The sequence below is a fragment of the Spermophilus citellus genome, assembly GCF_964194105.1.
Source record: "Spermophilus citellus genome assembly, chromosome: 2".
Lineage (NCBI taxonomy): Eukaryota > Metazoa > Chordata > Mammalia > Rodentia > Sciuridae > Spermophilus > Spermophilus citellus.
The window spans coordinates 248594634-248622065 of record NC_138183.1 but is presented as its reverse complement, the minus strand read 5'-3'; the positions used below and the strand labels follow the sequence as shown (position 1 = coordinate 248622065).

General features: G+C 45.1%; 1 protein-coding gene across 1 annotated transcript in view; it reads left to right on the top strand.

Annotated features, from left to right (window-relative positions):
- Window positions 1-5155, top strand: part of PLAAT5 (phospholipase A and acyltransferase 5) — a gene marked incomplete at both ends in the record, with an annotated part of 31431 nt that extends 26276 nt beyond the window's left edge. Inside the window, 3 exons of the mRNA XM_081280487.1 lie at window positions 889-997; window positions 2995-3257; window positions 5063-5155. Coding sequence (XP_081136613.1) covers window positions 889-997; window positions 2995-3257; window positions 5063-5155 — 465 coding nt within the window. The remainder of the gene's footprint in view (window positions 1-888; window positions 998-2994; window positions 3258-5062) is intronic.
- Between the last annotated feature and the right edge of the window lie 22277 nt (window positions 5156-27432).

The window sequence follows — 27432 nt, the reverse complement described above, 5'->3', positions numbered from 1 at the left end:
GCCTCTTTGACAGATAGTCTACCAGTAGTTTGGATCCAATCAGGAGACAGAAACCACGTAGTAGTTTAAACAGGAGGAATTTAGAGAATTATGAAACCATGATTAAAGAAACAAGGACACGCTCTAGGGTCTCCCAGGGCCGAGGGACAGTGTTCAAGGACACACTTGGAAGAGGCTCAGACCTTTTGTCGGGGAGATGTGGTTCAACTCCCTTGATAACAGATTCACTGATTTTGCCAGGCTGGAGCTGGTGTGCGGTCTGTGCAAGCAGGCCTGGAGTGGTCCAGCCCCTGGTGGTGTGGGCATGCAGAGGAGGCGGCCCATCCAGGGGACTTGCAAGGAAATCAGGGTGCTGGCAGGGGAAGGAGGGCTTTGGACCCTGGTTTCCCTATTAAATGGACTCCAGAAATGTGATGACCAGGTCAACACTACAAGGTGGATAGGGCTGAGGGTTCTGGGATGAGGCAGAGCTCTACCTGTGGTCCTCAAATCACACCACTGACCAGCAAGTATCCTGCCTTCCTTGGTCCCAAACTCTGGAGGGTCCCCCTCTTTCAGTGCCCCTGCAGTGCCTTCTCCTCCGAATGTGCAACATGCTCATTCAAAGGAGAAGTGCTTCAAGTAGCCCTGCCACTCATCACAGGCATAGACTGTGCACTCGGAGCTGAGGCAGTGCGTGATCCCTGCATAGACGGCCCCGACGGCTTGATCATGCGGATGGTGGCAGGAGAGGGGCGTCCTGCAGTTTCATTTTCTTTCTGTTAAGAGATGAACTCCAGGGAGGGGATCTATATGTGAACTGTAGCTCACTCATCCCCAAAAGGGGTCTTGGGAGTTCCTTGGGTCTGTGCAGTTTATCCTACTTTTTTCATTCCTCCCCAATTACAGGTCAAACCAAGACCCAGACCCGGAGACCTGATTGAGATTTTTCGAATTGGCTATGAGCACTGGGCCATCTATGTAGAAGATGACTATGTGGTCCATCTGGCTCCTCCGAGTAAGAGAGGAGACAAGACTGAAATATTGACATTGAAGTTATCAGTATAAATACAAGTACAGTCAATTACCGTGTCCCTCAGCTGCTGCCGTTCTCTGGCAATAAAACACCCTGGAGCATTCCTGGACCTTCATTAACTGTGAAGTAGAGCCTGGTCTCTGTTCTCCAGTAGCCACTGAGTGTCCAGCCTGAGAGACACAAATGCAGAGTGTCCCTTTAGTTCCCCGGACCTCTAGAGCACTTTTACAGAGAACACATTTACGAACACAAGCCTCCATTCTGTACTGACAGCAGTTCAGCATCCTTCTTCATATTTCTGCAGATACCCCTGAGGGGGTGGTGGTGGATGCTTACATGTCACTTCCTTCCCGTTATCTCCAAATGCTGCTTCCTGCTCCTGAGCTCTCCTGTGACACCTTCATCCTCATTCTTGCTGCTTTACCCTAAATGTCGACCCAGGGCTCATCTGTTCTCAAAGCAGCATTAACTCCAGCCTCACGTTGAACTTGGGTGAATGGAAGTTTAGTGGAGATTTCAGGGGACCAGGTGGTGACTGTGGAGAGGGACTGGAACAGAAGGGAAAACAATTAAAACTGAAAATAGCACAGGGTGGCCTCAGGAGATGGTGCCTGGGGGGCAGGGTTGGAGGTGGGGGAAGAAGTCACTGGTCACTACTCTCTGAGGACATTTGACTTTAGTATCCCATTGACTGTTCAGAATGAAATGACCAAAGAATAACATGCCACAGGCCTGTGGCCGCAGCCTGTTGTTAACACTTATCCTCATGTGTGGTCCTTTTGCTTTGGCCCAGTCTCTCACCTTGCTGGGACCTTACCACTGAGCAGAGCCCCTTTCCTGCCACTTCTCTTCTCAGCCCCACCCCACCCACTTCCTGTCTGCATTTCCTGTCTAGAGCCTAACTGAAGAATGTAAAAACTCCTCTCCACCTCCCCTTTCCACACGCAGTCAGTCCATGAGCTCCCCTCTTGCATAAGCAAAGAAATGGTTAACACTATGCACCCCCCTCGATCTTTCTGTAAAAATGAATTCTGCCATCTCTGTTCCCGAATGTTCAATTGTCTACTGCATGCTCTTATTAAGTTTGCTCTTGTCTGAGGAGAAGAACGAGGAACAGTTCATGCTCTTGGACACCTTACAAAGAGGTGGTGGTGGGGGGACATGGATTTGCCTATCAAAGTAGTTGCAGTGAAAAAACAATCTCCCCCCCAGTTTTATTTGTATATGCCACATTAATGATAGATACTTATGGGGTACAGTGTGGTGTCTTGATACACAAGGTGTAGTTATCATATTGGGGTAATTAGCATATCCAATGCCTCAAACATTTATCATTTGTTTTGGGTAAGAGCATTCAAAATCCTGTTTCTAGCTGGTTTTAAATGACCATTCACTGGCTTCAGTAGGTTCTTTAACCTCTCTGAGTCTCTGTCTCCTCCGAGGATTAACATAAGGCAGCAGCTTTCAAATCTCTCTCTTTTTTTCAAAGACATTCAGCCCATTTGCAAAAAACAACAAACAACAACAAAAAAACCTTCATAAAAATCCCTATGTTTGAGTAGAGATGAAGTCCCAGGGGATGTAGGTGGGCACTGGTGGAAGTGGACATTCAGAGCTGTGACCGCTTGTCCTCACCTGACGGAGGCATGTAATTGTGAATGTGACCACCCTTTACCCAGAGCTGACACTTATCCAGAGGGTAGAGGTGAGTGAACTCTGGTTAGGAAACAAGACTCAAGTCCTCAGGCTTGGTCAGGTCAGTGCTGGCCAGTCCAGGGCCACAGCCTAAGGAGCTTCTGGAGAGGATATTAAAAGATTCCTGTGGGAGTGGAGTGTGCAGGCCCAAGGCTTCTCTGGAAAGGTGGTCCTTGGAGGGTCATTTAATCCAAGCCCCTCTTGAAGCCTTGGGCTGAGCCAGTTTCCCGCCCCACCCCCTAGCAGCTTTCCCACTTTTCTTTTCTTTTCCTTTTGGTCTCCAGGTGAGGAATTTGAGGTTGGCAGCATAACTTCTGTCTTCAGCAACCGCGCAGTCGTAAAATATAGCCGCCTGCAGGATGTGCTGCACGGGTGTTCCTGGAAGATCAACAACAAGCTGGACGGGACCTACCTGCCCCTGCCGGTGGACAAGATCATCCAGCGCACGAAGAACATGATCAACAAGATCGTGCAGTACAGCCTGATCGAAGGGAACTGTGAGCACTTCGTCAACGACCTCAGATACGGCGTGCATAGGAGCCAGCAGGTGTGGTCCCACTTAGTCTGACGGTGGCTTCCCGTGGAGCTTTCTTGTGCTCTGTCAACTCATCAGGGATCAGTGTGGCCCATCACTGGCTTCCTCATGCTATTTGTGCGAGCTGGGCTTTCTGTTTTTATAGGACCGTGTGTGGTTCAGGAAGCATGTGCACCTCTGCCCCCCCATGGAGGTGGGGGAAAAGCACCGGTCGGCCCTTAGCCAGGGTGGTGGTCTCTGTCTAGTTGCTCAGTTTCTGAGACTTGAGGCGGATGCTGAATTGTTAAAAGTTGCAGACTGCTGGTCACATCTTGGATCTGTTGTTGTCGTCACATGTTTTTCAAGTTACTTGCCAACATTTAAAAATCTAGACATTTTACATAAAGAGGTCTGGATTCCAGCTTTTCTTTTTTTAATATATTTTTAATGACTTTATTAAGGATCATTTTGATATATAACTAGAAAAGTGGCATTTATTTAAGGCTGTGACAATTTTAGGGTTTTCATAATCTATAAGTCCACATAAAAGTTAGTGAAAATGTTATAAGTTATTTAAATAGCAATTTAATAATGATCTGAGATAAATCCTCAGATCCTATTAATGAAAATTGAGGAGATAAGTAAAACATAAATTTGCTCATTAGACCATAAATATCAAGAAATACCATCTAATTTTTTTTTTTCCAAAACAAAAATAAAATTTCCAGCTTTTCTTGAACAACCAATTGATCAGGCCATTGGGCCAGTGTTCTTGCATAGTGAGCCTCTGCAGGACCTGGTTGTGGCTCTGAGGGGTGTGTGGGAGTTGGTGTTCCCTGCTCCTCTCCATTACCTACCGACCTGCCTCTTGTTGCATTTGGCTGTGTGACGCTCCCACCCCCTGCTGTACAGGGCATTGATGAATTAATCAGTCTTGTGGTACATAGAGTACACGTGCGGGAGACTTGAAAGCCCAAGTATCTGTAAGAATCTGGATGGTTCTTGTTAGTAGCTGACCCTTGACAAAACCTCATGAGATGAACCGACGAACTGTGTATTGTTTCCTTTTAACTGGATGCCAAAAATCAAGGTTAAAGGTGGATCATAATTTTTCCATTTTTATTTCTTCTGTTTCTTCTGTTCTCTGAACTGACTGGGCTCAAATCCTATGGTTGGTCTCTCTGCTGTCCTCATGCCCCCCAGTGAGCACTGCCAGGCCTCCAACCTGTTCGCGCTTCTCTTTGTGCTTTCTGGTTGCCCTCTTCTGGACTCTGCCTCCTCTGCTCGCCTGTGCTTCATTCTGTGTGCACCAGTGCCCAGGGTCTTGGTGCGCTCTGATACGAGGGATCTCCCATCCCTATGAGTGTTTGTATGTGAAGAAAAGCCCCCGAGGATGCAGGGCATGATTGAAGCCCTCTGAGGAATTCTGGGCCCGGGAGTCAGGGGGTCCCAGCCAAGGGCTAACCTTGGATATATTGCAATTCTGTCCAAATGAATTCCCCTCCCTGACTCTCAGGTTCCCCATTTGAGAGCTCAGTGGCCTCTAAGCCCCACCTGGAGCCAGCCCCTGTGCTGCAGGAAGATGAGGACCAAGACCCCTGAATGCTTCCCAAGAGAAAGCCTGTCTGCCTTGGGTGCCCGTCTCCAGCAGTCCTGGCCTCTCTTGGTCTCTCGCAGCTCTAGAATTTTTGGAAATATATGATAGCATGGGCTGGCTCCTTCTCTGGGAAAAGACTCCGGGCAGGCTGGTTCCTGAAGGGGAATGGTGGGGCAGAGGCAGCAGAGGGGGCCAGGCTAGGATGGGTGCTGACTGCCCTGTGGCCTGGTGTGCTTTGCAGGTGGAGCACGCCCTGATGAATGGAGCAAAGGCTGCGGGCGCAGTCATCTCAGCGGTTGTTGATAGCATCAGGCCCAAACCTTTAACTGCCTGAAGGTGCTGGATACTCCAAGTTGAGGAAAAACTACCGACACCAGTAAAGAGAGTATGCTTCTTTCCCTTCCCTTGCCTCCCTCCCTCAATGGCCCTGTTAAGAAAATTGTGAGCTTCTGGAAGAATCTACAATGTATCCAATTCCCCCTCCAGAAATACATCCAATATATGTGACCACGGACTCTCAAGATGGGGAGAACCCATATCTACTGCGTGTCTGTTATGCGCCAGGCACTGTGTGAGGCATTTCACATACCATTTAATCTGACCCTCTGGGGAGAAAGAAGCCGGCTTGTTTCTTAGGCTGATCACCCAAGAACACTAGAGATGGGTTCCCCTGTGGCTCTGGAAAATGCACAGAAAACAGGAAGCATGTGGAAGAGAGCAGTAAGGTGGAACCCAGAAAGAGTTCAGATAAGCTCTCTTAGGATTGCCTGGTGGCCTTTCTCAGGGAGACCCGCAAGGTTATTTTTGTCTCTTTTCTTAGCCATCCATACTCGACTGCATCCTGAATGCTGGACTCTGGGCATGTGTCTTTGTTGGCCTTCCCTCTTCCCTTCCTAAGCAGCCTGTCTCTTTGCCTGCAGGGTAGTCCTGGGTGCTTGTAGATAAAAGCCCTCATTTCTGTAAACTACAACTAGGATGACGTTTAATGACTAGTTCCTGTCCCCATCTTCTCCACCCCCGGGGAAAGTAGTGAACTCCCAATCACCCCTTCCTTCCATTTCTTTACTCACTATCTGATCTATATTGAGACTGCCATTTTTAAAAACATTATTTATTTATTTTAATTAGGTATATATGACAGCAGAATGCATTGATTCATTGTATCCAATTGCAGCACAACTTTTCATTTCTCTGGTTGTACAGGATGTAGTGTGGTATCATATGTGCAGTCATACATGTACCTAGAGATAATGATGTCCATTTCATTCCACCATCTTTCCTGCCCCCACCCCCTCCCCTTTGCCTCCATTTTTCCCATGATTCAAAGCTCCTCCATTTTTCCCATGTCCCCCCCCCACCCCCTTATGGATCAGCATCCACTTATCAGAGAGAACATTTGGCCTTTGGTTTTTTGGGATTGGCTTACTTTGCTTAGCATGATATTCTTCAACTCCATCCATTTACCTGCAAATGCCATAATTTTGTTCTCTTTTGTTGCTGAGTAATATTCCATTGTGTATAGATATCACAGTGTCTTTATCCATTCATGTGTTGAAGGGCATCTATGTTGGTTCCACAGTTTAGCTATTGTGAATTGAGCAGCTGTAGATATTGATGTGGCTGCATTACTATAGCATCCTGTTTTTAAGTCCTTTGGGTAGAGACCAAGGAATGGGATAGCTGGGTCAAATGGTGGTTTTACTCCAGGTTTTCTAAGGAATCTTCATACTGCTTTACAAAGTGGTTGCACCATTTGCAGTCCCACCAGCAATGTATAAGTGTACCTTTTCCCCACATCCTCACCAGTACTTATTGTTGTTTGTATTCTTGATAACTGCCTTCTGATGGCATGAGATGAAATCTTAGTTTTGATTTGCATTTCTCTAATTACTAGAGATGTTATGGAACCCAAGTACCAGGAATTTATAATATTTAATGAGGTCTGTTTCTTAAACTAGCTCTGTCATATTTTAGTGAACCCTTTAATCTCAAGATGGTTTTGAATTTATGGACCATCTTAATCTCTAATCAAATAAACTGGGTGTTGTTTGATTAATAACATCTCCCCACCAAAAAGTATTCAGTGATTTCTAAGTAATGAACTCATCCATCTTTTTCTTATGTCTGGAGCAGAAATACATCTCTGGCTTCTGTCTGGTTTGAGCCCTGTGGAGCAGAAAACTCTGGAGTATTAGGAGCTGGGTTTATTCATTCATTAAAAGAACATTTTTGAGTTTATGCCAAGTAGCAAGCCCTGGGTATCCATGCCTTTGCCTGAGTCTCTGAAACCTCGGCATTCTTGTGACCACAGCCCACTTCCACCCTCATGTTGTTCCTATAGAAACCTCTTTTATTACTTCAGCAGAGTAACTAATGACTGCACAAATTCTAAGAAGGCTGTTTGAGCCAATTGAAATTCTGTTCTCAAAGTTTCTATTTCCAGTGCCTTTGAAACCAACTTTCACCTGGCAGCACCTTTAATGGAAACCAACTGATTTTTTTTTTCTTTGCTTGAGTCTGATGGTCTTTTATGTGTGCATTTTATAAAAAACATTTTTGCTGACTCAGATTATTCTGTTTGCCAGAAGAGATATAAAAAAAGTTTTTATGTTTGTTTTTAAAAAGATGGCTTAAAGTTTAAAGCCAAATCGTTGCTGAGTTTATATAGCAGTGTGGGGAGTGCTTTGTAAATGATTAGTTTCCAGCATTTCTAGTTCTAAGAAGAGCTTTTGGAAAAAAAAATCCTGGAGACCACAGGTTTCTAGTCTTTCGGTCTTGATGAACAGTGTATTCCGTGTCTTTTGCTGAACCCATGAGCGGTGGTCGGGTGAATCCTGAGTCAGAAAGAGAAGAACAATGTGGCCTTGACTGTTTTTCCCAGAGCAGCAGGATCTTCTCTTCAGGCATAACATTTCTGCCCAGTGTAAAGGAGGGATTAAAACAGGGCCTGTCACTTTGAGTAGCAGCTAGAGGGGCCTCTGCTAGATTGGAAGATTTTTTTTGGCACTGGGGATTGAACTCAGAGGCACTTGACCACTGAGCCACATCCCCAGCCCTATTTGGTATTTTATTTAGAGACAGGGTCTCACTGAGTTGCTTAGTGCCTCACTGTTGCTGAGGCTGGCTTTGAACCTGCAATCCTCCTGCCTCAGCCTCCAGAGCTGCTGGGATTACAGGTGTTCACCACTGCACTGGGCTACACTGGAGGCTCTTATTGACAGTTTCTGCTCTCAGATGATGACTAACAATGACATCTGAGTGTTCATGCTGTTCCAGGTGCTGTCTTACATGTTTTAGAAACATCTCTACGAGTCCCTTCACTCACTCCATGGCTCTGTGGACTTTTTTCATTATTTCCTTATAGACTTGGTGCCCCCCCCCCCCTAAACATGCTACCCCACTGAACCAACTTGATCTGTGACTTACCCAGGTAAACATTCAGAGTGGTCATGTCCCCTTAGTGAAATAAAGAAATTGAAACAAAGAGCCTATTTATAACAAACGCAGAGAAGAAGGTAGGTAGGGGCCAGAGATGTATCACTATAGGGACAATTTGGCCAGGGGCAAAGGGCTGTGCCATCCATGCATCTCAGTAGCAGGACAGAGTCAAGTGCAGATAATCCTAAATCAGGTCTTGGCTATTTGGTGAGTAGTAGTGGATATTAGTGAGTAGGATACATTTTGAAAACTGATTTATGGCACCTTTGGGTGCAGATACTTCTCTGTTTTGGATAAATGTCTTAAAAGGCTTGGTTGCCAAATTTCTGGTGCTACTGGGAGGTGGTGTCATCTTTATATGGTGGGACCTCACGGAAGGATGTTAGGTCATGGGGGGGGGGCATGCTCTTAAAGTGCTAATGGGATCCTGGCCCCTTTCTGTCTCTTTCTTTGCCTCTTGGCTGCCATAAGGTAAGCAGTGCCCCACCATGATGCTCTTTTGCCTTGCCATAGACCCAAAGCAGGGGAGCCAACTGACCATGGACTTGAAACCTCTGAAATTATGAGCCAAAATAAACCTTTCCTCCTTATAAGTTAATTACCTCAAGTGTTGTGTTATGGTGCCAGAAAACTCACACAGATGCTGAGTTAGGATTATCCACATTCAGTGTCTGCTCATGAGAGCGGAAATAACAAGACATTTTAGTCTGGAGTAACCAGGGGGCCACGGAACATCTAAACCTCTTTAGTAGATTGATGCCACACAGAGACCACCAACCTTGTGACTATGGCAGAGCTCACCGGGACAGTGACACCTATCAGGAGGGAAGCTTTGGAGCCTGATGGAGCCCACTCTGGACCAACTATAGTAGGATCAGTCTCCACCACCCCTCAGCTCAAGGGGTTATAGTAAGACGTTTCTTTGGGACTCATTCAAAAGCAGATGCCGAGGGCTCTGTGCTCCCATACCTCTATACCCCATTGGTGAATGTCCAAGGAAGCAGGAAGGCACCTCCCCCAGAGCCCTGGAATGTCACAAGGTAATGGAAAAATAGTACTGTAGTAGCTGTTTATAAGTCATTGATGAAGTAGCCTTCTGGGGACACACACTCAAGGCTATTCCACTGCGAGGATGGGCTCAGGAAGGGTGGGATGGCTGGGGAGGTTCATCTTGTCTATCAAGAACCCATACTTCACACATGAAGATCCTGGCAGACATGATATTAAAGAAAAGTGGCGGAAAGAAAAGGAGCATATGGCAGCGTTGATCTGCCAATCCCTAAATATGGGAAAAAAGCCTTCAGCTGGTCTTGTCTCTCTGGGCATTCCTGAAGCTCAAGTAGAACTGAGTTAATCTTGTCTTGGTTGCAAGGGACAGAAAACTCAACAAAATAGCTTAAGCAAAGTGAGGAATTTACTGGTTTAAGTGACTGTCAAATCCTGGAGTAGAAGACAGTGCAATTGGATTTAGGGCTTCATGGTACTGGCTTTAAAATCACATGGTGGGTCAGGCCTCTGGAACCACGTGATGGTTGAGGAGAAGCTGGTGGAGGTGGCCGATGGAGCCAGCACAAGACCACAGTATACCTCATGATTTTGGGCCTCTCACTTTGGCTTCCAGCAGGACCTGCCATATGCTGTGACTCATGAAAACTAGTCCTTCTCGTTTTGTTCAGACTCATGGCTGGGATTCCTTAGAGAAGCTTCATAGTAATGAGATAAGTAGGTATCACTTATTAACAGATTTTTCCCACTTAGGTTATTTTATAGGAAATACGCTTTTTGAAGTTCATGTTTTTTTGCCATTTCAGTTCAATTCAGCATTATAGATAACTTGTTATTTCAGATCAGGCTCCCTGGGAAGCAGACTTGGATCCTAAGTTTTGTGAGCAGGAAGTTTACTGGAGAAAATGGCAGGATTGGGTAGAGGGAGAAGCTTAACTGTGAGGCAGGCACAGAGAAAGGCCTAAGCCAACCTACGGGAGCTCTGCAGCGTGAAGGCTATGTGGTGTTGCCTGAATGGAGACAGGAGGCCCAGATCTCGACAGCCCTCCATTTATTATTCTATTGATGCAGGAAGCGAAAGAAGGTGGTGGGCAGCCCTCTCAGAGAGGACTGAGCTACTAATCCTCTTAGTCTCCTTCAGTCCTGAAGGCAGTGGGGAGCAGGCAGCTCACCACAAATGTGCACAGCACACCACAGTGTCCACACCTACTACTCCCTGGGCACTTTGTTAGCTTCTGGGGATTCACTGATGAAAAAGACTCCTTTTCCACATGAGGGAAAACCATGGTGTTGCCTGTCCTTCACTGACAGCACTACATTATTTACATTATTATGAGATTCTGTAAGCACATACGAAGACAGTTGACATTTTGGGAGGTTGTTTGGATTTTACTCAACAGCCTATGAGTAGCAGAAGGAATTTTCTTTAAAGATGAGTAACTAGACTGTACAAAACATGTAACTTAGAAAAAATATAGCTTCACCTTCATTAGAGCCCCAGTCCTGCGTCACACAAGTTTTGGTACCCTCAGCTATTTCAAGTTTAAATTTAGGCGTTCCAGAATATTTGCTTCTCTTTATTTTCCCTGAGGGTGGTATCTAATGGACAGAGGAAGAATGCAGAGTCTGTCCTCACTAGCCCCCTGCCTCAGTATGACTCACTCTGTCTGGTCTCTGTTGGTCCACCTGTCATCTGGCTGAACTGCCAAGGGTGTAGTTCCTACAGTGTTCCACTAGGGGGCCTCAAGATTCAGAAACTCTCAGTCCTCACTTCTTCAAAAGTTCTCTTTACTTACTGGATGGCAGCAGCCTGAGTCCTTCAGGACCAAAATATGGGGGGGGCAGGGGCTACCCCCAGCTCAACAAACAGTGGGGGCTCTGGAGTATGCGCAGGACGAGGGGTCAGAGTCGCAGGCTTTTGACGTCATCACAGCCGATCATGGCGGATATTCACTATTACCAACCAGCTCCCTCCAGATGGTACTTTTATGACCAGCCATGGTAGTAAATTTAACACCTGAAATGGGACCACAGCAAGTTCCTACTTGAAACCATGGGCCATTACCCCCAGGTAATTTTGGGACAAAAATAATTTAAAAGATGGAATCCAGGTAATGCCAGGGGCTATTGATTCAGATTTTAGAGATGAGATTAAAAATCACTGTGCAATCAGAAAATGCCATTTGGCTCTCCACAAAAGACATACTGGCACAGTTAGTACATTTGCCTTGCCATTCTGCAGACAGTCTGCTTAGACCTCAACTTCCCAGTCCCCAGACCAAGTGTACTGGACTCAGTTAATCCAGCAGGAGCACCCCTTACTAGAACTTAAAATCAATCATAAAAAATTTTGAGGTATTGTACATACTGGGGCAGACAAATCTGTTTTTTCTTGTAGATTTTGGCCCCAAAGCTGGCCTTTCTATATTGCGCCTGCTGAAAGAACGAACAAGGCTCATCGTCGGAGAAAATGCCCGTTTATTGAGGATCAGCTCTGCATATTTATAGAGCCGAGGGTGGTTTGACAGTTGGCATGGGGTGCTTTTTGATTGGTGGGTAAGGATCAGGTGAGCCAGCAGGGCTAGTCTGATTGGTGGGTAAGGATCAGGTGAGCCAGCAGGGCTAGTCTGATTGGTGGGTAAGGATCAGGTGAGCCAGCAGGGCTCATCATTGGACAGCAGGATCATATGAGCCAGCAGGGCTCACCATTGGATGGCTCTTCTTGGGGGATGGGGAAGTTAGTCTTTGGAGTCAGGGCAACTCCCAACATTCCCCCCTCTTTGTTATTAAATGAGAGTGGGCGTCTGTGGGGAGCCATTCTCACACGTGACTGGGAAACTCCTGGTTTGGGTCTGAGGCGCTCTGGCTAAACTGTGTCGGAGTTTTCCCAACCCTCTCCTGGTGCGAGAGCCTGTCCGTGTGGGGGTGTGACTTGACCACTGACCCTGGGGTCAATCACTGACCCTGACCTTGGAGTGCTGCCCCTCTCAACCTTCATTGGATGGAATTCTCCCCTGAATTTCTTGTTCCCCAATAAAAGGCTACTCCCTGGCGTGCTCCCTCTCTCTCTCTCCTGATAGCCCTGAGTAATCCTTGCTGCCCTACCAGGTGGTTCGAGGTGGGAGCCAGAGGGGGAGCCGTCTCAGACCTGGTCATAGAAAAAGGTAAATGAGTCTGTGTGTTTATTTCGATCTCACTAGTTAACTTTTATGCCAAGAACCTCATTAATGAAACCAGTGTGCTGGTCGCATGGTGGAATTTGGTGCCTACGAGGGGGGCATTCTAGATTAGCTAGATTGAGTGGGAGCACACTATAAAGATAAAGATAAAGGAAGTGGTGACAATTTAGAGTCAGAAAAGAACCTGGAGATATTGAAGGAAAGAGACATTAAATTAATTAAAATGGGAAATTCAACTTCTACAGATAAGGAAATGTATCTAACTATTTTAGACACTATAATTAATCAGAAAGGAAAACAGATAAAGAAAACTCAGTTATTACAATTCTTAAAGATTGTAGGCAAATTTTGCCCTTGGTTTTGTGAACAAGAGTCCCCAAATTTACTTACTTGTGAGAAATAAGGAAGGAAGTTACAAAAAGTTTGTCTTTCTAATGAATTACCTGGAGGTATAGAAAATATTCAAAAAATTTGAACGGCTCTGGAAGGTTGTCTTTTTGAATATATGGGCCAGAGTTCGTGGCCCCCTGAAGATCTATTAAAAGGCATTCAGAGAGCTATTAGGTCTATTCAAATGGAAAATCCGCCTGAGGCTAAGTTAATTGCCTTTCCCTTGAGCCATTTAAAAACAAAGGCTCTAGGGGCTAAACCGAAAGTTAGGAATGTGACTTTAAACTTGCATGATCAGGCTAGCCCACAGGGAGATTATAGAGAGGAAGGTCATAGAGAAGAAACCTCCACAGTCCTAGAAGGTCCTCCAGAAGAGATAGAAGAGGAAAATCCGGAAGAGAATCTTAGAGGGGCACAGAGTTCTTCTCTGCCACGTGGCTTAGAAGCCCAATTTCAAAATGGCGACAGTGCAGATTCTTTCCATGACTTGCAGTCCGAGGGAGAAGAATCAGACATTGAAATTCAGGACTTACAGAGAAATTTTAACAGGCTGCGTTTAACACCGCCTGCCCAGGCTATTCGAATTCGGCCATTACCTGCTAAAAGGACAAAATTTAACAGGTACTCTGAATTAACAATGACTTTTCTTACCCCTTTCCAGCGAGGTATTAAGAAGGCTCAAGAAGCGGGGGAAGATACTAGCGGTTTTCAACTTTTTCCAGTTTTTGAGCAAGTTAATGAGCAAGATCAGAGAGTTAGAGTTCATGCTGTAATCCCATTTAAAACCATTAAGGAACTAAAAAGTGCATGTGAAACATATGGTCTGAATACGCCTTTTGTACAGAGCCTGATAGATAATATTTGCTCGAAGCCCCTCCCACCTAGTGATTGGATTTTGTTAGCTAGATCTTGTTTGAGTGGAGGAGATTTCTTACTTTGGTGTTCTTATTGGACTGATTTTTGTACTGAACAGGCAGAAAGAAATAGAAGACAAAATTTACAGACGCTGGTAGAAATGTTTTTAGGAACATGTGAATTTGCTGATTTAGAAAGACAGTTAAATTATGAATTTGTAGTATACGATCAAATAACTGATTGTGCGAAATGTGCCTGGAAGCAGATTATCTCTAAAGACCAATCCAATTTAGTTCTTACCAAAATCAGGCAAGGTGCGAGTGAACCGTACTCAGATTTCGTAGCCCGATTGTACCAGACCACAAACAGGTCGATTGGGGACCCAGGGGCATGTGAGTTTATTGTTAAGCAATTGGCATTTGAAAATGCAAATATATATTGTCAGGAAGTTCTTAGGCCGCACCGTAAAAAAGGGACAGTTTCTGAGTTTATCCGCTTATGTTCTGAGATAGACTCTACCCATTTGCAGACAGTAGCCCTAGCAGTGGCACTAAAGGAAACGTTAAAGCCACAAGAATTAGTAAGAAAGCCCCTCGGGAGATGCTATGTTTGAGGGAAAAGTAACCATATTGCGTGCAAATGTCGCATGCACAATTTTAAGTTCAGGGCTCCATCTACTGGTGATAATAGATATTGCAGGACTCAATCCCACGTGGCGGATCAAGATGGCACGGATCAGCCCGCCTTCTCGCCGTCATTTCCTCCTAGTGGGAGGAGAAAAAACTTCCGGTCGGCCCCTCCCTGGGCTGAGCAACAATACGGGGAATCTGAGGAGAGGTCGCAGGGTGTGATGTCACTGACCAGGACAGCCCACAATTTTTACCGGAATGTAGATCGCAGACAGTTTTCTTAGGACCCTCAATGACAGTTGAATTAAATCCTGAATCAGAGCCAAAACAAATCCCTACTGGGATTTTCCGGCCGCTTCCTGATAATACTACAGGTTTAATTTTGGGACGTAATAATTTAAAGGGAGCCATTGAGGTGATACCTGGTGTGATAGATTCAAATTTTAAAGGACAATTAAATGTTACTGTAAGGTCCAATTATGCCCTAAGGCTCACTCCAAAGGATACATTCACCCAATTGATTTTATTTCCCTGTGATTCAGAGAAACGCCCACCAATAAATTCAGTTTCTAAACCGCCGGACAGAGTGTACTGGTCTCAGTGCGACAAGAGCGCCCTTTATTAGAACTTAAAATTAATAATAAAAAGTTCCTAGGTATCCTAGACACAGGGGCTGATATCTCTGTCTTTTCTAGTAGATTCTGGCCTAGGAATTGGCCCTTACATGTAGCACCAGCTAACCTAGAGGGAATAGGACAGATTTCACAGCCTGCTCAAAGTGCCAACTATCTCCATTGGGAAAATTCTGATGGGAACAGTGGAGTATTTAAGCCTTATGTGTTAGAGTCTTTACCAGCTAACCTATGGGGAAGGGATATTTTAGCCAATGGGATTGTTATTAGTTACTCCAAATTCTATAAGGTCAGTTGAGGAAGTTAATCAGAGGTATTTTCCTGGAGATGATAAGGAGACCCTTCAGGAAGAGTATCTGTTTACAAACCAGTCTCCACGACAAAGATTAGTAAATGCTCCAAGCCAAAATTTTTACTAGCGTCCCTGAGTACTTCCCCGATCCCTAAGACAGCTGAAAAAATCACCTGGCTCACAGAGGAGCCTCTGTGGATTTCTCAGTGGCCCATCTCAGGGGAAAAACTTAAAATAATTCATAGGTTAGTTGAGGAACAACTTCAGGCTGGTCATATAGAACCAACACTTAGTCCTTGGAACACACCTATTTTTGTTATTAAGAAAAAGTCAGGAAATTGGGGATTGCTCCAGGATTTAAGGGCAATAAATCATGCAATTCGGCCTATGGGATCATTATAGCCAGGACTTCCCTCCCCCACAGCCATCCCTTTAGACTATAGCTTGATGGTAATAGATTTAAAAGACTGTTTTTTTTTTCTCTATAAGATTACATCCTAGAGATTGTGAAATATTTGCTTTCACTGTCCCAGCAATTAATTTTAAGGAACCTGTTAAAAGATATTGCTGGAAGGTACTCCCCCAGGGAATGCATAATAGTCCTACCCTGTGCCAAAAATATGTCGACCAGGCGATAGATCCCATAAGAAATAGCTTTCCTGATGCGTATATTATTCATTTTATGGATGATATATTATTGGCTCATGCTAATCAAGAGGTACTTTCAGAAATTTTTACTCAGAGGCTTCGCTTACAGCAATGGGTTTATGCATCGCTCCTCAAAAAATTCAACAGGTGCCTCCTTTTCAATATCTAGGTCAGATAATTCAAGGACGTACAATCCGTCCTCAAAATCTTCAATAAGAGTTAAGGAGTTACATACCCTTAATGATTTTCAAAAGCTATTAGGAGATATTAATTGGCTGAGGCCATCCTTAAAACTAACTACTTCTGAATTAAGTCTTTTATTTCAGATATTACAAGGAAATCCTTCTCCAACATCTCCACATCAGCTAACCTTAGAAGCTAAAACAGCTTTAAGGAGAGTTGAGAATGCAATTAAAAATGCACAGCTTACTAGAGTTGATCCTAAAGAAATAGTGTGTTTATTAATATTTCCAAATGAGCATACCCCAACTGGAGCCATATGGCAAAGATTAGGAGTTATTGAGTGGATTTATTTATTCCACTTACCTCAAAAAACATTAATTCCTTTTCATGATTCCATAGCTCAATTAGTAATTAAGGGCAGAACTAGGATTTTACAATTAATTGGATCTGAGCCTGATATCATAATTATTCCATTTTCTGTTCAAGAGACTAATTGGTTTTTCAAACTTCTAGCTCATGGCAGATAGCTTTTGCTGATTTTCCTGGCCAGATAGATAGCCATTATCCTTGTGATAATATTATCCAATTTGCATCATTAACGTCACTTATTTTCCCAAAGATTGTGCGTGCACATCCTATAGATGAAGCTTTATCGGTGTTCACTGATGGTTCAAGCTCAGGTAAAGCAGGTTTTTATAGTCGTGTTCACACAGAGGTAATGCAAACTTCTTATACTTCTGCCCAAAGAGCAGAGCTTCAAGCTCTGATTTGTGCCTTAAATTACTTTTCAAATGAGCCTATTAATATTTATTCTGACAGCTTATATGCAGTTGGAGTTACTAAAAATATTGAAACTTCAGTTATTGGGTATACTTCATCACAAGAGTTATTTGAATTATTTCATAATTTACAGAAAGCAGTGCTAATGCGAAAATACCCATGTTTCATAGGACACATACGAGCTCATACTAATCTTCCAGGACCTTTAGTTTCAGGTAATGACAGAATTGATAAATTAGTAACTTTTGTCAACAGATGTCTTCATATGACTGTGCACAAGCTTCCCATTCCTTGCATCATCAAAATGCTTCTAGCTTACATAAAAAATTTAATATTACCAGAGAACAAGCTCGTCAAATTGTAAGCCAATGCCCTAAGTGTGTTATTCACACTCCATCTCCACCATCAGGGGTAAATCCCCATGGATTAAAACCAAATCAAATATGGCAAATGGATGTAACTCATATTCCTCAATTTGGTAAGCAACGTTATGTGCATGTCATAGTGGACACTTATTCCAGATTTATTTTTGCCACAGCACGTACTAAGGAAAATACTCAACATGTAATTTCTCATTGCCTAGCAGCTTTTTCTGTGTTAGGGTGCCCTATGCAGATTAAAACAGATAATGCTCCAGCTTATGTAAGCTCTTCTTTTCAACAATTTTGCCAAGAGTTTCAAATTAATCATAAAACAGGAATTCCTTATAACCCCCAAGGTCAAGCCATTGTAGAACGAGCTCATTTATCTATTAAGCTTCAATTACAAAAGTTAAAAGGGGGGGATAGGGTTATGAATCCCCAAAATAGCCTCAATCATGCTTTGTTTGTTTTAAATTTTTTAAACTGTGATGCAGAAGGTCACACTGCTGCTGAGAGGCAAATGTCTCCCTCAGTAACAGGCCCTTTAGGCAGAGTTTTGTGGAAAGATTTACAGACCAGTCAATAGAAAGGCCCAGACCCAGTGATTATGTGGGGCAGAGGTCATGCTTGTATCTTTCCAGAAGGTGCTTTGCATCCTATTTGGGTGCCTGAACCCGCTATCAGACATGGAAGAGACAGAACCCAGATTCAAGTGACTGAAGATCGACCCGGAGGAGCCCCTATCCAAAAGGAAGAGATATCAGAAAAAGATGAAGAAAGACCAGATTGACCCAGCCGAAAAGCTGATTTCATGGGAAGACGTGAAGAAGCTAACAACACAGGCTTCCCGAATACTTCGACTCCTAGGAAAGAAAAGGACCCCAGTGATGATGGTAGCAACAGTAATTGCCCTACTGGGCTGTCAGGAAAAGGGGAATCAGATAGACACTTACTGGACATATTTCCCAGATCCACCCCTGGTACACCCAGCTGTGTGGACTGGAGAATCTATTCTAGTATTTACTAATGACTCATTCATGATGGGAGGATTTACAGATACTCATATTACTCCCAATCATGTGACTAGATTTAATTACTCTGGCTACAGTGCCCAATTACCTTTGTGTTGGTCCCATGATAAACATGCTGGCTGTCTGAAAGTATCATTTGAGGAAAAGACAGTGATTGGTAGACCTAGACTGACAAATAATTCTATTTATGGAGACTTAAAACCTTATACTGGATCAGTAATTAAGATGGGACTTTCCCATAACAAGCCAGTCATTTCTGCAAAACCTCCATGGATACCCCACTGTCCAAATAGTTCTACAATTGAGATTGGCACCTTTCCTAGATGGATGGATTGTGTAAATACTTTTCCTGGACAACATAAGGTGTCTAAAGAGAGTGGGTATATTTTAGACTGGTCTCCAAAAATTGATAAGAGACAATTACAAAGAAATTCTGCTATGACACCTGCAGGATTTGTTAGTAATATTTTGAAGGTGGTATTCAAAAGGATGTTTGGCATTTAATTGCTGCCTCAGAATTCTTACATTTTACAGACAAGCCTTTACCAAAATTTGTTGGCAAGAACTGTAAGGAGGGATCTTGCTATGGCTTATGAGCCTGTGTCCAGTCTCCTTATGTTTTAATTATTGGAAATGTAAAAGTTAAATGGATAGATGACAGATATATTGTTACTTGTAATAAATGTAACCTAACCAATTGTATTACCAGGTATAATGCAGGAAAAGGAGTGCTGATACTTCATCAGCCCTCTTTTGTTTTATTACCTGCTAATATTTCAGAGCCATGGTATGCTGATGCTGGTTTACAAGTATTGCAGCAAATTCATGCCCAGCTAGCAAGACCTAAACGTGCTATTGGAATTATAATTGTTGGTGTTTTAGCACTAGTCTCTTTTATTGCCTCCACTGTCTCTGCATCTCTGACATTGTCTAAAATATTCAGCATGCAAAGTTTCTTAATAATTTAGCTCAAAATACTTCCAAGGCTCTGCATAATCAAGTAAATATTATTGAAAGGATTGAGACTAAGTTAAATGCCTTAGAGGCAACTGTTATAGACATAGGTAATGAACTTTCAGCTTTAAAATTTAAAGAAAGGCTTAAATGCCATGCAAATTACAAATATGTGTGTGTGTTACAGCTGCCAAGTACAATGCTTCTCTCTGGGATTGGGAGAAGGTTAAAAACCATTTGTAAGGTATTTGGCAAAATAGTAATAATAGCTTGGATATTCTGGAACTTCATCACCATATCCAAGACATTCAAAATAATAGAGCTGATTTTTCAGATTAGATTCTTCTTCTTTGCCTAACCAAATATTGAAGGTGTTGAATGGATTCAACCCTGGAAATATTCTTAAACACTCGGCCTGGTACATTATTGGATTATTCTCTTTGCTGTTAATTCTCTTTTGTGTTGTAATTATAGGATGGTGAGTCTTCGGAACAAGAATACAGAAACTCCAAAGAGTGAACTGCCGCCTCATTTTTAAGAAAAGAAAGGGGGAATATGTGGGGAGCCATTCTCACATGTGACTGGGCAACTCCTGGTTTGGGTGTGAGGTGCTCTGGCTAAACTATGTCGGAGCTTTCCTGACCCTCTCCTGGTGCGGGAGCCTGTCCGTGTGGGGTGTGACTTGAACACTGACCCTGGGGCCAGTCACTGACCCTGACCTTGGAGTGCTGCCCCCCTCAACCTTCATTGGATGGAATTCTCCCCTGAATTTCTTGTTCCCTGATAAAAGGCTACTCCCTGGCATGCTCCCTCTCTCTCTCTCCTGATAGCCCTGAGTAATCCTTGCTGCCCTATCAGGTGGTTCGAGGTGGGAGCCAGAGGGGGAGCAGTCTTGGACCTGGTCATAGAAAAAGGTAACTGAGTCTGTGTGTTTATTTCAATCTCACTAGTTAACTTTTATGCCAAGAACCTCATTAATGAAACCAGTGCGCTGGTGGCATGGTGGAAGGTGTTGACTCATTTTGGGTGCTTCCTGCTGAGATGGGGCTGTGTGGGAGAAAGAGAGGAAGGAAGTAAGGGGCCCCCACAGGAGGGCAGAGAAGACCAATATCAACAAAGGTTCCTTGCCATCACAGATCCATGATGATGTCAGTCCATTCGGCATAGGTCTCAACTGGAGGTATCATCAGTAGCCAGGAGTTGGTAATTTCTGAGGAGAAGCTGGTTAAAAGCTTGATTAGAAATTTTACCAACCTGAGTCTGAATGAACTTTATGATAGGAGGAAGGAACAGGCACAGGGAGTTTTTGTTTTTATAGCCCAAATCCAGTGGGGTCTCTGGGTCTGCAAGCTGCCTTGTTGGCCCAAGGGGGGGTTAAGTGTTCAACCCTGAGTGTGTGTGTGTGTGGGGGGGGGTACAGTGTTCAGCCTTGAGCGGGGGCTTGGGCATTTGGGCTTGAAGCAAACAGGTGATATAGAACCAGACAGAGGGTTTGAGAAGCCAGGTCATTCTGCAGTTAACTTTGTTTGGCATGACCTGCAGACCAGCCTGTCCTGCACCTAACACCCTCAATTCCACTCTTCATTCCTAGTCCAATCTAGCTCCCTTCCCTCTCTATTAAGGCTGCTCTTCAAACTTTCTCTTAACTGGGTGTACCAGCTTGCTTCTCTCTTTGCTTTTATCAAAGGTGGCCAAGGGAGGACAGTGGCCCATTGTTACCATATTTCCCTTTGAGAGCAGTCATATCTCTCCAGGTTTTATGTGAAACACCTCAACTTTAAATACTGATACTTGAAATTCTTACAAAACTGAGAGGGTAAACAAAACACACATGTTCCTCCTTAGGCCCAAAAGGCAACTGGTAAAGTGCTCTCTTATGATCACACTTATTCAGGTGTCACCATGCTCTGGACACCTAAGTGGTTTTTCAGAAGGACAACACACAATGATCCCACTACCAGCCAGACAAGCAAGTAGGGGATCTGTAAGGAAGAGAAGGAGGTCTGGCTGGAGGGGGCCCTTAGGGTCACTTGCCTTGAATCTTCAGACATAGGGCAAAGAGAATACCCAAGAGGGGCCAGAAGTGAGGGGGAACAAGAGTACTTGATGACAGGTGATGATAATTGGCTCTTCTGATGAAGGTGTAGGAGTGCCAGGCTTAAGCCTGGAAATGTGAATCCATGGGGTAAGTTGGTTATTAGACAGCTTGAGTTTGGCTGCCAAGGGAGTGAACATAATCACCTGAGCAGGACCCTCACATTTTGGTTTTAGAGGGGGGCTTTTCCCCCAGTGGGCAATAGTAAACAAGTTGACCAGGTGTTAAGGAGGTAGGGTTTTGAGAGACACGGGTCAGGAAGGAGCCAGTCTTGATAGCGCCAGAGTTCAGAGAATAGATGGAAGAGGAGGGGCAGAGCATAGATTTTGGAGATGGGTAGGGGTTCTGTAGTGCTGCAGTCTGGCTGGGCAAAGTAACCGGGGGGTGACAAGCAACTTGTGAAGGTAGATACAGCGGGGGCCGATTTATTGTAGGACAGCAGAGGTATTTATATCTAACTTATTATACACAGCTTGTTTCAATTAACATCATCTAGATACATCAATTAGTCATTAAGGAATCCTCATCATCTTAATAATTACACACAGTTTAACTTACTTTCATCTAGATACAGCAGTCAGTCATTAAGGAATCTCCATTATCTTAATGGCTCGCTGGTGTTACTTCTTAAACCACTCCTTCTGGCAAAGTGCCAGGCGCCATCTTGACTTGTCTGTGGCCCTCAACACTGTAGGCAGTTCAGGAGAAATGAGGGGACGGCCCTACATGACTTCGTAAGGTGAGAGATTAGAAGGCTTCTTTGGCAAGGCTCTAATGCTCAATAAAGCAAGGGGAGCACCTTTACCCAGTGAGCTTGGTGAGCTTGGTGAGGGTCTCTTTAAGGGACCGATTGGTCCTTTCAACCTTTCCAGAAGCCTGGGGGCGGTAAGGGCAATGGAAATGCCAAGGGAGTGATAGCATGTGAGTCAGTCCCTGAGTTACCTGCGAGGTGAATTCTGGGCCATTGTCTGATTGGATAAAACGGGGGATTATGTGCGTCAACTGCCGTGGAGGCCTGCTTGTTAGAAGTGGGAAAGGCTTGTTTTTTACTTGGGGTATGTTGGTGAAATCAATCTGCCAGTCTGCAGCCATGGTATGACTGTGGGCCTGATGAGAAGGGAAAGGCTTAGATTTTTTTTTAAAGAGAGAGTGAGAGAGGAGGGAGAGAGAGAGAATTTTTAATATTTATTTTTTAGTTCTCGGCGGACACAACATCTTTGTTGGTATGTGGTGCTGAGGATCGATCCCGGGCCGCACGAACGCCAGGCGAGCGTGCTACCGCTTGAGCCACATCCCCAGCCCAAGGTTTAGGTTTTAATGGAGTATTGGTATTGGTTCTCTGGCAGATCTGACAAGCGGAAGTGATCTGTTATAGGAGGGTCTTATCGCATGGGGAAAGGGTGAAAAAGGAGTGAAGGAAAGTTAGTGAGACTCTGTGGACTAGAATGGAATAGAGAGTGAAGAAACTGGAAGAGTTGTTGGGGATCTTTGGGCCAATCCTCAGTGGTAATGAAGAGTAGCGGAGAGGAGGTAAAGCTCTGTAGGGTGGCTGATGGAGCTGCTTGATTGGCCTTGGAATTCCCCATAGTAGTAAGAGAGGAGTGAGTTTGATGGGCCTTGCAATGGATTATTCCCAGTTGGGAAGGCAGCCTGGAGGCTCATAGTAGGCCAGAAATAAGTGTGGAATTAATGACTGCCGTCCCTCTGGTGGTCAATAGCCCTCTTTCTTCCAAATGGCTGCATGGGAGATCTGTATATAGGAAAAGGGTTTTTCCCTCCGCTAGCTCGCATGCTCTTGTGGCAGCTATGAGTTCAGCTTGTTGGTTGATGGTATTGGGTGGGAGAGGTTTTGCCTCTATGATGGATGAGAGGGAAATGACAGCATACCCTGCTACTTTAACCCCTTTATGTATAAAGGAGCTACCATCTGAGAACCAGACGAGATCTGAAGAGGGCAGGGGTCCCTCAGAAATGGTGGTAGGGCAGGGTAAAACCATCTCCAGGCATTTGTGATGGGATCTTGTGAGGGAGAAGATGGGAGGAGGGAGGCAGGGTTTAATGGAGAGCAGGGCTGAAAAGAGATGGAGGGATTTTCAAGGAAAGACAAGGAGGGATAGAACCCTGGAAGGAGGAAGTGATTGTAGCCCCTTGTAAGTGAGAAAATCCTTTAGATGGTGAGGAGATGAGATGGTTATCAGGGAGCCAAAGGTAAGTTTGTAAGCTTCTTTCTGGAGGTCATGGGCCGCTGCTAGGTCTCTGAGGCATGGGGGCCAGCCCCTGACTGTGGGGTCAAACTGTTTGGATAGGTAGGCCACTAGTGCAAATGTGGGGCCATATTCCTGACCCAGAATGGCCAGACTTTGTCCCTGTTTTTACATAGAGGTGAAGAGTTGGGAGAGGTCAGAGAGATGCAGGGTGGGTGCCCAGAGGAGGGCCTTTTTAAAGGGCTTACCTACCGCTGAGAGTAGGGGTTCATCTTGGGGGCCCTTGGCCAGATTATATAGGAATCCAGGCCCTGAAGTACCCAGCCAAACAATAAGGAGAGTCATCTTTAGTCTTTGGTGTAGATATAGACACAATAAGCTGTTTTCTGTCTACTGTAGTGGCCTTTTCCCCTTGAGAGATAGAGAACCCTAAATACATGCTATTTGGGCCTTTTGTGGAGAGGCCCGATATCCCTTTAAGGCCAAGAAATTAAGTAGGAGAACTGTATCATCTGTTGAGCACCCTTTGTTGGGCTAGAAGAATTTGTAGAGGTTTGCAAGAGGTGCAGAGAGCAGGATTGGATTGGAGCAAGAAGAAAGCCTGGTAGAGATCCCTTAGAGTGGAGGAATCCAGGGACCCAAAAAGGGGTCATCTGCTTTGGTTGCCTAAAGTATAAGTGGGCCAGGCCTGGGTGCTATATTTGATCCAAGAGGCATTGTAGGGGAGAGTTGACCAGCAGAGAGGACACATTACCCATGTAAGGAGGAGGGAAGAGGACACAGAGAAGAAGGAAACTGATTTATTGGCAAATGGGCATCCCTGCTAGAGCCAAAAAATCAGGAGTGCCTAAGTGGCAGGTTTGAGCTGCAGAGATTGGTCGTCACCGAATCCTGACAGTCGAAGCTCTCGTCCTGGACAGAGCTGGAGCCATGGGAGACCTTCTGGAGAGGCAGGATACTCCCAGGGCCGGAAAGAGAGGAGAGGAAGGGGCGGGTAAGCGTCTCTCTAGCAGCCGAGTCTTAAAGGTGAGAGGACTAGGACTTTTGAATCTGCCCAAGGAAGAAGTCCCTGAGGGCCACCTTAGCCTTAAAGCTGTGGTGGGGTGCTTTCCTCCCTGCAGGTGGGCAAAGAGATTTGCTGGACATTAATCAACATATTGCATGAGGGTGGATTTGGGGCACTGGGGGTGAAAAGATTGGAAGTCAGAGGCCAAGGTTTGTCCAAAGAGGTGTGGACTACCTTAAAATCCCTGAGGAAGGACAGTCCAGGTTAAAGGCAAAAAGATATCCTTTAAATCTATGACCAAGAAGTGGGTGGCAGTGTGGGGGATCTGAGACAGCAGGGTGTATGGGTTGGGAACCAAAGGATGTATGGGCCTAACGGAGGTGTTGATGAGTAGTAGATAGGACCCGTTGGGCTTTTCTACCACTAGTATGGGAGTAAGGGGAATGAGCAGGATGGAGGTACCCCTTGCTAAGAAGGTCCTGAATAATAGGTTGTAGGCTCAGAAGAGCTTTTGTGGACAGGGGGTATTGAGCCTGATTGGGGAAGATGTTAGTATCTTTGAGATGAATATTAACTGGTGGGCAGGAAATGGTAGAAGGGATGTGGGTATCCCATACAATCTGGTCAACCAGGTTAGTATGGTATTTAATGTCAGCCTCACAAGTGGAGCAGAATGGCCAGTCTTCTGCTAAAAGGGCCAGAAAAGATGAACAGGTCGATTCTGGGGCCTGACTGATGCCCAGAGCCCAGATGTTGATTGTTGTATTGAATTTAGAGAGAATATCTTGGCTGAGCAAAAGAACTGGACATTGGGGCATAACTAGGAACGTCTGAGAGAATGGGAAGTTGTCTATGGAACAGGGTAATAGGGGGGTCTTTCTTGGATAGATGGTATTTCCTCCTACCCTGACAATAGGAGAGGTGGATGGCACTGTTTGCCCCCAGAATTCTGTCAGGACTGAGAAGGTAGCCCTGGTGTCAAGGAGAAAGTCAACCTTGCGCCCATCCACCAGAAACCGCACCTTGGGTTCCTGTCTATTGATCATTATGGCTGGGGACAAGGACCCAAGGCTCTTTCAATTGATTGCCATGCCCAGAAGTTTGGAGGGTTCCCTGGCCATAGGCCTCCTACGGGATCTACGACAGTCAGAGCCCCAATGACCTTGTTGTTGATATTTAGGGCATGGAGTACGCAGAGTGCATGGTGCAGGGATGCCCTGGCCCAATGTCCCTCCTTGCCACACTTGAAGCAGGCACCCAGGGGGGTTTTCAGTGATGGGTGGCGACCCAAGGAAGCACCCTGCAGGACCTGGGCAAGCATAAAAACCTTAAAGGCTACCACCAAGATCTCAGTCTGGGTGGTGGCAGGGCCTTGTTTGAGCTTTTTTAGTTTGGCCCAGATGTCATGGTAGCTCTGCGAGAGAAAATATGTCATAAGGACATGACGGCCATCTGGGGCTTCGGGAGTTTGATCTGGGGCAGCAAGTGGCCCCAGAGGGTGATTTGGATTAACTCTGTGAGTTTCATCTGCATGGGCTCTGGCAAGTTCCCAGACTCTGGTACGTTCCTCAAGCAGGAGAGTATTGGCCAATAACATATAAGTGAGGCTATAATCCTGGAGGACCCACTGAAACTCTCTTATGTAAGTGGTGGGATCTGTGGTGAATGAGCCCAACCTTTGCTTGAGTTGCATGGGGTCATTCATAGAGAATCAGACATGTACCAGGATAATGCCCTCAGGTCTGCAACCTCTCTTAAAGGGGCTATGATATGTGGGACTAGGGACAGGACCTAGTTTGGGGGGAAATAAAGGTGTTGGCCAAGTCAGGGGGAGCACCTGAGGGGCTGGACGGAGCTGACGGGGGAGGTTGGTAGGGAGGGGGTTCATCTACCAGATAGGTAGGGGTGAGAATGAAGAAGAGAAAAAGCCTCAACATCTCCTTCCACTTTTTTGAGCACTCACAGAAATTAAACAGATCTCTGAGAATTGTGGGATCTAGGGATCCTCCTGGGGGCCATTGACTTTGATTGTCTAATTGATAGTAAGGCCAATCTTGTGTGCAGAATTTAATAAGGGGGAGTCTGCAGGGAGAGATTATATAAGAGGCCCCCATAGGTTAGGAGAGGGACAAGGGTGGTTGAGAGAGAGAGAGAGAGAGAGAGAGAGAGAGAGAGAGAGAGAGAGAGAGAGAGGAGTGCCTGTTCTTCCACCCCTCAGGACCTCCCGCTCATGAATCCAGAGAGTCCACCATGACATGAAGGTCATGGTGGGATGCGTTCTCTCCTCCAGATTGGGCGTCAGAGATTTGCCGGATGATCATGGTCAAAGCCCCTGTGTAGCCTGTCTGAAGTTGAATACACCCAGTTAGGAGAAAGTTTGAAGAGCAGCCTTAATAGGGGAGGGGAGGGAGCTAGATTGGACTAGGAATGAAGAGTGGAATTGAGGGTGTTAGGTGCAGGACAGGCTGGTCTGCAGGTCATGCCAAACAAAGTTAACTGCAGAATGACCTGGCTTCTCAAACCCTCTGTCTGGTTCTATATCACCTGTTTGCTTCAAGCCCAAATGCCCAAGCCCCCGCTCAAGGCTGAACACTGTACCCCCCCCCCCACACACACACACTCAGGGTTGAACACTTAACCCCCCCTTGGGCCAACAAGGCAGCTTGCAGACCCAGAGACCCCACTGGATTTGGGCTATAAAAACAAAAACTCCCTGTGCCTGTTCCTTCCTCCTATCATAAAGTTCATTCAGACTCAGGTTGGTAAAATTTCTAATCAAGCTTTTAACCAGCTTCTCCTCAGAAATTACCAACTCCTGGCTACTGATGATACCTCCAGTTGAGACCTATGCCGAATGGACTGACATCATCATGGATCTGTGATGGCAAGGAACCTTTGTTGATATTGGTCTTCTCTGCCCTCCTGTGG